Source organism: Hyaloscypha bicolor, assembly GCF_002865645.1.
Source record: "Hyaloscypha bicolor E unplaced genomic scaffold K444scaffold_124, whole genome shotgun sequence".
NCBI lineage: Eukaryota > Fungi > Ascomycota > Leotiomycetes > Helotiales > Hyaloscyphaceae > Hyaloscypha > Hyaloscypha bicolor.
Window position 1 is genome coordinate 544,330 of NW_020194626.1, and position 11,311 is coordinate 555,640.

General features: G+C 46.6%; 3 protein-coding genes across 3 annotated transcripts; 1 reads left to right on the forward strand and 2 right to left on the reverse strand.

Moving 5' to 3' along the window:
- The first annotated feature begins 1,320 nt into the window (after window positions 1–1,320).
- Window positions 1,321–3,226, forward strand: K444DRAFT_694891 (cytochrome P450). The gene is made up of 4 exons (XM_024887876.1): window positions 1,321–1,499; window positions 1,584–1,987; window positions 2,039–2,247; window positions 2,303–3,226. Exons 1-4 carry the CDS (start codon window positions 1,345–1,347, stop codon window positions 3,095–3,097), a joined length of 1,563 nt encoding a protein of 520 aa, XP_024732651.1. The 5' UTR covers window positions 1,321–1,344; the 3' UTR covers window positions 3,098–3,226.
- Window positions 2,897–4,822, reverse strand: K444DRAFT_666429 (uncharacterized protein). Its single transcript, XM_024887186.1, has one exon. The coding sequence runs from the start codon at window positions 4,438–4,440 to the stop codon at window positions 3,355–3,357; it is 1,086 nt and encodes a 361-aa protein (XP_024732652.1). The 5' UTR covers window positions 4,441–4,822; the 3' UTR covers window positions 2,897–3,354.
- Window positions 4,823–7,603: 2,781 nt separating this feature from the next.
- On the reverse strand, window positions 7,604–9,384 carry K444DRAFT_654821 (MFS general substrate transporter; the record flags this gene model as incomplete). The annotated part of the gene is made up of 4 exons (XM_024885962.1): window positions 7,604–8,131; window positions 8,183–8,356; window positions 8,417–8,852; window positions 8,900–9,384. 4 exons carry the CDS (start codon window positions 9,382–9,384, stop codon window positions 7,604–7,606), a joined length of 1,623 nt encoding a protein of 540 aa, XP_024732653.1.
- Between the last annotated feature and the right edge of the window lie 1,927 nt (window positions 9,385–11,311).

Genomic DNA, 11,311 nt, shown 5'->3' on the forward strand with positions numbered 1-11,311 from the left:
TTATTTTGGGGCGAGGTTACAGGGCTATGATTGTTGGGAAGTAGGGAGAGGGGATGAGGTGAGTTTCAATCTTACCTTGCAAGACCCAGCCGGAGCGGAAGTTGATGAGGAAGTGAAGTAATGCTGACTAGAATGACAGCAGTTCTGCGCGGATCCGATTAACGTTTCTGGTGTGACGGATTGGGTGTGTTGACGCTCGTTGAGGGGGTTCCGGAGATGAATCTTGAGCTCCCGGCCGCGAAGCTGGAAGTATCAGGAGGAGAAATTTCGAAGGAAAGAACAGGGAAGGGTGGGATTGAAGGTCTTCCAACCGAGATTCTCCAGCAGATTTCTCTGGTTATATTTCTCTCGATAAGGTCGTCGCTCTTCGACTGTTCCGCAAAACTCTTTCGGTCTGCTTGCCGCCCAACCAAAGGATCTGGCTCAGAAGGCTGGTTGGGGGAGACTTGGTCACGTGCCTGTGTGATATTGATGCTGAAGAGCTGATTGCTGGACTGAAGGGAGAGGAGGGAGGAAGGGTCGAAGGGCGGGAATGGAAGGCTGCGGTGAAGTGGCTGGTCAGGATAGGAGTCATGGAGAGGAAAGAAATGCTGGGGTTGAGGATTCGGAGGTGGATTCGGAGGGTTGGTAAGGAGGCGCAAGAGGAATAACGTGTGAACTCAAATTGGGCATTTCGAACGGCTCTCCAGAAACCCACTACTTAAGTCAGATCTTTAATGTACCGTACTTGGCTAACTCTCCATTGAATAGACTTTCCGAGATTCACTATCCCTCAGCAACTCAGTCCAACTTCAACATTCATCACAAGTTTTTACTTCAATATCCCAGTTCAGAATTCCTATCCACAACATTCACTCCATGAACTAAGTATTTCAATGCCTCACCTCGAGCGAGCGTATATCCAAGCCCGAATTGTTGGATCTAGAAAAGCGAGAGCAGATATGTCTTACACTCGTGAATATATTTTACGAAAAGTGAAGGTGAAAAAATCATGCATGCCAAAGTGTATGCTCATGTTACGGTACACTCAACGTATCAAGCGATCAGGAGTGGAAAGCTCGTATTACTAGAATTCTAAGCTAAGGAGAAGGAGTTGGAAGGGCCATAGGAAATCGAGGAAGTTTATAGGTCACGTGGTCACGTGTTTGTCAGCTGAGGTGAGTGCCAGCTCAGTGCCAGCTCAGTGACAGCTAGCTCAGTGACAGCTCAGCATTTCCCCTCTCCATATTCCCATTGAAAATTAAGGTCGCTGTCGTGTCACCATCGCTTCAGCATGGGATCTTTTTGAGACTCTCAGTCGGGCTGATCCGCGTCTTTGGTCGCCGGGTTCACTTTTCTCTCGCAATGACGGACATGTCATCTTTTAGGGACATCGTCCCTGCCGTGGCGTTGGCTGGTATTTCAACAGTACTTTACATTGTCTACCTGGGCTTTTGGCGCCTTTACTTCAGTCCAATCTCCCACTTTCCAGGCCCCAAGCTTGCTGCTCTGACTTACTGGTATGTCTCGAGCTCTTGAACCGTCGCTTCCCAGCGGCTGAATAAATGTTCCCAATCTGAATGCTGTCTTTCTAACCAAACCAGGTACGAGTTCTACTACGAGATCCCCCTCCGAGGCCAATATCTCTGGAAAATCCGCTCTCTTCACGAGCAATACGGCCCGATAGTCCGCATTAATCCCCACGAGCTTCACGTCTCAGACCCAGAGTTCTACCATACTCTTTACGCAGGACCCTCTCAGAAACGGAACAGAGATCCATGGCATACCGACGCGTTGGTGCTCGATGGTGGGTTGTTGGCAAGTCCCGAGCAAGAACTCCACCGGAACAGAAGAGCCGCACTCAATCCTTTCTTCTCAAAACAGAGTGCAAGGAGATTGTTGCCTCGCGTGCAAGAAAGAATTGGTACCCTCAATCGTCGTTTGGAAGAGCTGAAAGATTCCGGCAAGGTAGTCAATGTGCTACATGCACTCTCGGCGGCCTCAAACGGTACGATTTTACCATCACATATCTAAGCACATACTTAGCTGACAGCTCTAGACATCGTCACCGAATTCGCTTTTGGAAAATCTAATAACCGTCTCGAAGATGAAGCATTTGACCCCTGGCTTTCCACGAAATCTTTGAAATCTGCAGCGATGGTTCCCCTATTCCGCCATTTCCCAATAATACCTCGTCTCATCAACTCTCTCCCGGTCCTCATTTCCTCTCTCATCGGCGAGTTCGACATTCAACTCCGTGTAAAAGCGGTACTCTCCCTCCCATCCATCTCTTTCCGCAAAAATACTAACTAGCGACACACAGAAAATAGCGGAACAGATCGAGTCCATTCGAGCAGAAGGAACAAAAGCGGCAGACAAGCAAACAATCTTCCACACTCTCCTCCAAAGCGACCTCCCATCAAAAGAGAAGAGCACCGCCCGCCTCATAGACGAAGCACTCCTCGTCGTTGTCGCAGGCTCACACAGCGTAGCCTGGACCATCACAGTCCTAACTCTACACCTGCTCTCCTCCCCCTCCGTACTGCGCCCCCTGAAATTAGAACTCACTCGCATCAAGCGTGCAGAGCTCAGCTTACCGGACCTCCTTTCTCAGCTGGAGAGACTGCCATACTTGACGGCTGTGATTAAGGAGGCGCTGAGACTCTCGCACTGTGTGTCCATGCGTCTTGCGCGTATCTCGCCGGACTCGCCCATGCAGTGTGGGCAGTGGACAATCCCGGCTGGCACCTCGGTGTCCATGACCAGTGTGCTGCTCCATCTAAACCCGGACATCTTCCCTTATCCACACGAGTTCCGCCCAGAGAGGTGGCTTGACGACCCGGATGGGAAACTGGATAGATACATGGTTGCGTTTTCGGGCGGAAGTCGGATCTGTTTGGGGTTCAACCTTGCGTGGGTTGAGTTGTATATTTTTGTTGCGGGGCTGTTTGGTAGCTTCGGTGGGAGGGGCGAGGAGTGGGAGGTTAGGGAGGTGGGGGATCTGGGGGTCTTGGAGTTGTGGGAGACGGATCGAAGGGATGTGGATGTTGTGAGGGATCAGTTCTTCCCGGTGGTGAGGGATGAGAGTAAAGGGGTGAGGGTGTTGGTTCATAGTTAAGCAGAAAGAACTACGCGTCCTATCGGTGCTGCTAAAGTAAGATGATTAGTTACCGCCGATCGAGGCAGGCTGAGCTTCGAGTTTGCAGGCTTACTCTATTGGGACATATCTGGTTGTATAAACCAGACCCAGGAAGTTTGCTTCTGGAGTCGTAAGCTGAGTTTCATGAGGGTTCTTGGTAAGCTCGTTACCCTAGAATAAGGGAGTGGCAGATGATATTTCATAGTTTGAGCAAGAGAATCCTCCATAATTCAACATTAAATCCCAGCTACTCCCCGCTCCTTGAGCGCCATCTCAGCCCTCCTCTTCGCATCATCCAGCTTCCTCCTCACCCCCTCCGTAACAGCAACCTTCTCAACAAATCTCGGCATAGTCCAGCTCGGTTTGCCTTCCCCAAAGTTCTGCCTATACTCCTCCAGCAACTCAAGATCAAGCTCTTCCCCGCTAACCCCAATATCCATCGCCTTCACCTCAAGCGTATCCCCACTCTTCGGATCCGCAATAATCCTATTATACTTTTCCAATGCTTCATCAACCCAAATCGGGTCAATGAGATGCACTGCTTGATCCTCTTCTTCCCCCTCATCTCCATAATGATGCAAAACTAAAACAAGCTCCTCAACACCACCAAACAACTTCAGCACAGGTGCCGTCCAATCTTCTGTTAACGGTCGTTGCCTCATAGGAGCGTTATTCGTCCAGCCTAAATCCCGCCATATCGCCAATTTCTTAACCTTCCGCATATTCTCGACATCCAAGACTGGAAAGCCGTCGTTGATGTCAAAGATCGGTCCTCCTAAGGGATACACCCAGTAGGTGTCATTTCGGATATATAGAGTATCAAGGACACCGTTAAACCATGTTTGCGCAAATGAGGCCGGTCCTGAGAATACCCTAGGATACGATTTGGAAACAACGTCGTAAGCCTCGCGATTGACTAGGGTCATTTCCGGGGTGGGGGAGTCTGAGTAGAGACCAAGCATATGAGCTCCTCGATATCGAGTCGAAGGAGGTCCATCTGCGCCGAGAGCCTCGTTGATCCGGTGGCGCATTACCCGCCGTTGGAATCTTCGATCCCGATCGGCTTCGAAACTTTCCTCAATGCCAGACGTGCCAGTATCTCGCGCTGCTTCATTCACAGCCCTCATTTCGCCGGGGAAGACCGGCCATGACCTCCCAGTCTTCTGCTCCCACTCTCTAATCGTGCTCTTCAGTTTTCGTTGCTGGAGATGCACGACTCTCGGTCCGGGGAGAGCCGCGTTCCATATCAGGAGTCGGATCTCCTTCGGTAGCTCCGGGAAAAGCGTGAACATCTGTCCTTTGCAACCATTTGACTCGGCCATATTACGAAGGTTGCTGAGCAGGCTCCTGAACCTGAAAGATGGAGAGGGAAACGTGGTGATGGTGGGGTGGCGTTGATTATGAAGCCCTGGAATTAGCGTCTCGCTTCATGATAGGGGCTTAGCCGAACCGCTGACAAGAGAGCTAGGTGTAGTACCGAACGAGGCTTTAGTAGAGCTCGATTTACTACTAGACGACCCTTCGCCTTCGCCCCCTTCACCTTTGTCTCTTTTAATTTCCTCTCCCCTACTATACGTGCCTTCGCAGCTACGTACGTCACTTGCGTCAAGCTCTGCTCCTTTGCACCTGCGTCACCAACTCCCTTTACTCCTGCTTCGTCCTCTATTCGTCTCGACTGTAAAGGTGGACAAGGGCTGTTTTTACTGCTACAACAAGGAGCCTTATAGTCGCGGACTTTGCTATACATACCGGAATCACTGTCCTTAGTTTCACTACCACCTTACGGTGCGTACCCTCGCCGCCACGTCTTCGTTCCACTCCGTACCGTCCGTACGGCGCTTCACTTGCTCCCCTTAGCTCACGGTAGAGCTCTAGAAGGGCAGGGGGTATAAATACGCACGCTTCTGTCCAAGGCATAGCTATCCATGGTTGTTAAAGTGATAGGTGCCGAACCCGGTAGTGTTCCGGCCCGGCATTGTCTTAGCAGAGCGGCGGGAGCTATAATTGAGCGAGAGGAGGTAAATCACGTGCAATACTTCCTCGTTTGCTGTCTTCGGTTCGCAAAGGTACGATAGCTAGTTAGTAGGTTGTTTGCACGTTAATTAGGGGTTTACTACTCGGGACGACTGCTAGGGAGGAGTGGACGAATATAGTGGGGATTTGGAGACGGTCACGCGGGCGGTCACTTGCACTCGGCTATGCCTTAGCGAGTACACCTCCTATATATACAGCTCTTCTCTTTTCTCCTTTCCTCTTAATAAATAGCTTTATTTCAAGTAAACTAGTCTTGAGTTTAAGTCTTATATATTTGTTATTTTAATTTCTTTTTTACTAAAAGAGCTTACTTAATAATATTGTGACGGCGGGATCGAGGCAAGGGCCATGGCTCAAAGATCCAAGAATCTCATGTATTGAAAATACTAAGCTAAAGAAAAGAAGGAGAGAGAGAGAAGGAAAGGGGATAAAAGAAGGGAAGTACTAGCTAAAACCACTGAAACGCCGGCTAGCTAGGTAAAACCAGTCATGTAATAGCCACCCCATATGGCCCCCAGCCAGTGCCGTTACAAATATTCTAAATTTAATAATAAGTTATTATTATAATTAAGCCAAGTTCTAATTATAATAAAATGAGACTTAAAAGGCACTTTCTAATATTTCTTAATTATATACTCTACTTAAGACTATTCTAGAGTTACTTGAGTAGCTTGAGTATTTTTTTCCGGGTTGCTAGGGAATCACGTTCTCGCTTACAGTCGGTCCGATCCAAAAGCGACAAAACGGTCGCTCTTTTACGCCCATAATAACTTTTCAACCACAACCCCAATTAATTAATACTAAGTAATGCGATTATAGAGTAGGACCAGGCGAAAAATACCTATTAATCAGATTTTTGATACGATTTGTGGTTCATTAATAATCGAGGTTTAAAGTGCACGGACCCTTTTTACTTTTTTTTGATTTTTCACCATACAAAACGCAAATATATTTGCTCGCTAAGGTCACGTGAGCCCGTACTTCAAGGGAAGATCGCAGCATCTCACCAGCCTTATTATTAATATAATATTAATATTTAAGCCCTATAAACTTAGAAAAACCTTCCTAAATATTAAATATAGCTTTCTCTGGTACTATACGTATTATATATATAGTAGGGCCATAATTATATGGGATTCAAGCTAATTTTGGCCAAACTAAATCCATAAGCCTTACTTGAGATAAGAAACTTACTAGTCTGTTCTACAAGTCTCTGATCTCGCTTGCAAATATAGGCTTCTCCAAAATAATCGTCTTATTACCACTAATAAAAAGCTTCTGCTGAACCCAAAAGAGCATTGAATCTTCAAGCTCTACTTCATTACTTTGTGAAATATCAGAATTATCAGAATTATCCTCTATATTAGAGGGTTTCCCATGCCGTTCGTCGATAGTTGCTTGGATTGCAGCTTCTTTAGCTATGGTGAGAACTGTGATTGAATCAAGAATTGAATTAGCTCGCTTGCGTTTCTGAAGGCTCATAGAGGTAGCTATTGGAAGTATTCAAAAAGGGCACTTGATTGGGTTTGTGGTTATTGAGGTATTAATATAATCGTGGAAAAGCAGTCAACTTAGGGGGGCAGTCACGTGACAACCAAAGTAAAAAAACGACCATACAAAACGCGAATATATTTGCTCGCTTAATCACGTGAATTATATCACCCTTAATAATAAAGATATTATAATTTTGAGAACATAGAATTAATTCCTAGAGTATATAGTATAGTTTTAATTAATACGATTTATATCAATTAGTATTGTGGTGGTTTTTTTTTTTTTTTGTCGCTTTTGGATCGGACCGACTGTAGCCTTACTCAGATAGCAACTTCTCGCTAGACAGAATTCATCAAGCTTCACAATACACTCAAGATTCCAGCATGCCCAGCACCTGTGCTAGCCAGAAGAGAAGTAAAGGATAGGATATGCGGATAGCACTTTAGCCCACTTTCCCCAATAGCTCCTTAAACCTTAGCCTCTCAGAAATTTGGTGAATTTAACATGTTCTGGTTTTTAACTTTATTTTCTATTCTAAATAAGTAACAAATAAAATAAGCTATATTTAGTTACTCGTCCGCCTCCCAGGTCCGAATTGACTCATCGTGGCAATCATTCTCAAGCTGGCGATATTGTTTTAGGAGGCACCGAGTCCGGCAAGCCGGTTCTAATGAAAGAATATCTAGTTGCTCTAGCAAAACACCATTTACCCAGCGGGATGAGAGAGTGAAACAGAAAGATAATTGTGAACTGTTTAACTTGCCTTCATTACGATAACGCCAAATTTAAAGACATAGATAGTGTCTCAGTAGGTGTGAGATATATCGAGAAGGTCTGTAAAACTTTTTGGTTGGCAATTTTCTAACAAAGAATCTAGGTCCTGCTAAAGCTAAGTGACATACAAGTATATATTTTTCACATCCTGCTCACAGCTTCCAGTCACTTACTGTCCTAGCATCATTTGGAAGGGACCTCATTTCCTGTGTCTCCCAATTTATTCTTATCCTGAAAGTTTTGTGATCCCGACAGCCCACCTCTCACTTCATCATTCCTCGCTGTCAAGCTGATCAGGAAGCCAACAAGTGAAAGTCCCATCATCACCCACCACACAGTCTTCAGACTATCTGAATATAACCACCGGTAAGTTTCTTGTACTGGCTCAGGAAACTCTCTAATGATTTGGTATGCAATTTCTGCCAAATTACCGGGTATCAACATCTCTTCCGGTATCTTCTGTTGTGCATCGTCTTTTGAGATGAGTTTGGTCCATTCATTTTGAAAAATGACCCCGCCAAGCCCGACACCAAAAGAGGTGCCAAGACTGCGAGCAAAGACTTGGATGCTAGTAGCGATGCCAACGTCTTCTCCTCTTTGCCGAGATTGTACAGCGAATAGAGGCATTGGGAATAGAATACCTGCTCCAATGGATGCTAAACAGCGGGGAGCATAGAGAACGGCTTTGCTGCTATCTGGATGCATCGTAACCTGGTTCACATGTTAGTCACTCTCCGAAAGAACTTTGGAAGGAATGCCTACATTGGTCCCCATTCCAGCCACTAAGAGAGCCCACCCAATCACAATTAGATACTTGAATCTCCCAGTCCGCTTTACAATTATACTTGCAACGAGTCCAGCTGGTGCTGAATAGGCAATAGTAGTCATTGTTTCTGCTGCAGAATGAAGTAGGCCGTGCTGCATCGCGCCGAGGAACTAAGATTTTCGTTAGTTTTTGTCCCGGTATGAACTTGGAGGTAAATTTAGCTATCTTACGAAAAGAATAAAGTAGTACGTGAGACACCAAACTATCAAGCCTTGGAGGTAACTAGTCGTAAATCCTGTGATAGCAGAGCGGCCGTTGAAAATCCTCAAGGGCATCATTGGTTTTACAGCTACACGCCATTCGATGTATATAAACACGAGATAAAGCAAGAAGCCCACAACCAAGGGTGCTAGGACTTTGGCAGAACCCCAAGGATGTGCGACACCTCCAGAAGTAAGTCCTACCAGGAATAGCGTCGATGCACAAGTGAAGACTGTCAGACCGAGCCAATCGACCATTGCTAATTTCGTCATGAAAGAGGAAGAATCTTGGTGTAAATGGAGGCAAGCGATGAGTCCAACTATGGAAATAACACATATCGGAATGTTGATCCAGAAGATCCACCGCCAAGTTGTGTAAGTGCCTATGGCACCACCTATAGGAATGCTGTTGTATTGTCAATGTCTATCCATTTCAGAGACGAATAATCATACCCAATATTTGTTCCCAAACTCCAAGCCAAGGCTGCAAATGCCATATATAAACCCCGCTCACTCATCGTACTAATATCTGACAAGATAACCTGTACAAGCTGAATCATTCCACCAGCGCCAAGTCCCTGCACCGCTCTCGCGCCAATCAACCAAGCGACCGTCTTTGCAGTTGCACAAAGGATGCTTGCAAACGTGAAAATGGAGACGGCTGTGAGTAGAGGCCATTTCCGTCCGAATATTTCGCTCGTCGTACCGTAGATGGGAATAGCAACTGTTTGTGCGAGAAGGAAGGAGGTTCCAACCCAGAATGACTCGACGCTGGAGCTTTTAAGGTCTGCGGCAATGGCTGCTAAGCATGCTCCTACTATCACGGCATCCATGGCGCCGACGACTGTGACGGCGCAGAGGAAGAATACCGTGAGTTTGAAACGGAGAGATTTTGGTTGATTTCTGTCTCCTTCTGATGAACTGATTTCAAGGTCCATGGGAGCTTTGGAGGCCATTTGGTCTGTTTTCGATGAAATGGAAGTCATTTTGTGATGAGTTGGACTGCGGAAGGCTTGCAGAATACTGTTGAGTAAAGAAGGGTGAGGAACAGAAATGGAAATTGAACGTCGACGATGGTGCACTCTAATTTCCGGGGTCAGCAGAGAAAGATTTTCGAACCTTCCCCGAAAATTTCATTAGATTTGACATGTGGCAAAGGTGTGGGAAGACTTAAGTGAATTGTAACAGCATCCGCAAATCGCGGCATAAAGTCACGCGATTTCCGGGCATGCACGCCAGAGCTCCACTCGGGCCCACTATAGCCTCTATTACAGTGAGCGCAGAAGCTAAAAGGCCCTGTGACTAACAGCCTTCAAACACTTTAAGACATTTCCAGGATTGAGAGACATTCCTACGGTAATGCCCCTGTAAATACTGGGCCTCTTCCATAAACTGCTCTATAAGATCCCTATAATGCACTGTGTAAGCACGGTACTTGCCTAGCTAATAGCATGGGGCTAAGGCTAGAGGGCACACACCCTGAAGTTGGCTGACTGTATGCCGCGATTTTCGAACCAATATCAAATTGCCCTCGACTACCTCACGATGGAGCAGAACTCTTAAAGCAGCCCCCCAAGGTGGCTTCTGGATGTGGGGCATTGACAGAGTACCCTTGCTGTGTTACAATAAACCTCTGGAAATGGAGAGAGACACATTGCATATGCTGCAGTGCATCCTAAGGTCGGTGTCACAACGCACCAGGATGTGGCCCAGTCTTACGCACTAGTCGGTCACATCGAACCTCTCCAAAACAATCTATTCTCTTCTCAGACACCAGAAAATCTCATCCTCTGTTCAGCTCGCAGCGAGCTGTCTCAGGGTAGTTTGCTTCGACAGTCTGGACCGCCCTTAATTTCGACGATAATTAAGGCGGTAAAGGGTGTTTTAGAGCTTTGACAGTGATTACGCAGTTCTCGCCGTTTACGATGGAGCTATAACTCGAACTACAGTTATTTTGGTGAGAGTCAAGCCTGCCGTGTACCGGTCAGCAATATGTGTCAAATATTGAAAAATGCCACTATTTAGAAATTTGTCTGCTGACATCGTTGCTATGACTTCTTGACTCAAAATAAAGTGATTTTTGTGGACACGTAGATGTTTGGTTTGCCATTTAGAAGCTCACAATAAGGCAGAAGTATATCCCCAAATCCTCGGATTTTATTAAAATTACTAACTGAGATTGCAACTTTATCCTCTCCTTACCTCTCCTCAAACCGGTGGTCGGTACAGTAGACTCCTTGATTCAAGACATGGAAGCTCGTGGGGGAATGGTTCGAAGTCGATTATATCACAATTACGTTAATAAAGCGTGCTTTAGTCTCTATTTATATCTTCATTTGCATGCATGTGAGCGAGAACGAGGGTTTTAGAACAACATAATTCCTTATTGCGCAACCGTACAAGCCCCAACCAAGTGACAGTGAGCGGCTGTGGAGACCGGCAGAATCGTTTTTGGTGGCGCTTATCGGGATAGTCCGGACTGTCGAAGTAGACTGCCCTGAGACACGTCGAGCTCGCAGGCCCCAAACAGCGGCCGACTATGCAGTGTGCGCTGACCACCCTCCCAGCTGGGTGCGCCTTCTGATCACGGCTGTGAAAGAGAGTAGAGAGGAAGATGGTCTTTTCTCTATCGTCGGTCCCGGTCTTGGGGCGCTGGAGCTAAGCTGGGAGGTAGGCTGACTAATATTCTACCCAACACGCCTGCCGCGTACATGCATGTTCTGCAGATAAATCAGCCGCATGCGCCAATCAAGGCTCGGCCCGCTCGGGTGATCGCAATGACGAAAAAGGAAAGACCAAGATGGGGGGGGGGGGGAAAGGCCTAATAAGGTGATTAAGGTCGATACAGTATTAGTAACCCCTATC

Excerpts from the sequence above, each read along its gene's own strand:
- K444DRAFT_694891 (XM_024887876.1), top strand. The coding sequence starts at position 1,345 with ATGACGGACATGTCATCTTTTAGGGACATCGTCCCTGCCGTGGCGTTG. Across the intron at positions 1,988-2,038 it reads ACTCTCGGCGGCCTCAAACG|ACATCGTCACCGAATTCGCT; the intron begins GTACGATTTTAC and ends TGACAGCTCTAG. Across the intron at positions 2,248-2,302 it reads TTCAACTCCGTGTAAAAGCG|AAAATAGCGGAACAGATCGA; the intron begins GTACTCTCCCTC and ends AGCGACACACAG.
- K444DRAFT_666429 (XM_024887186.1), bottom strand. The coding sequence starts at position 4,440 with ATGGCCGAGTCAAATGGTTGCAAAGGACAGATGTTCACGCTTTTCCCG.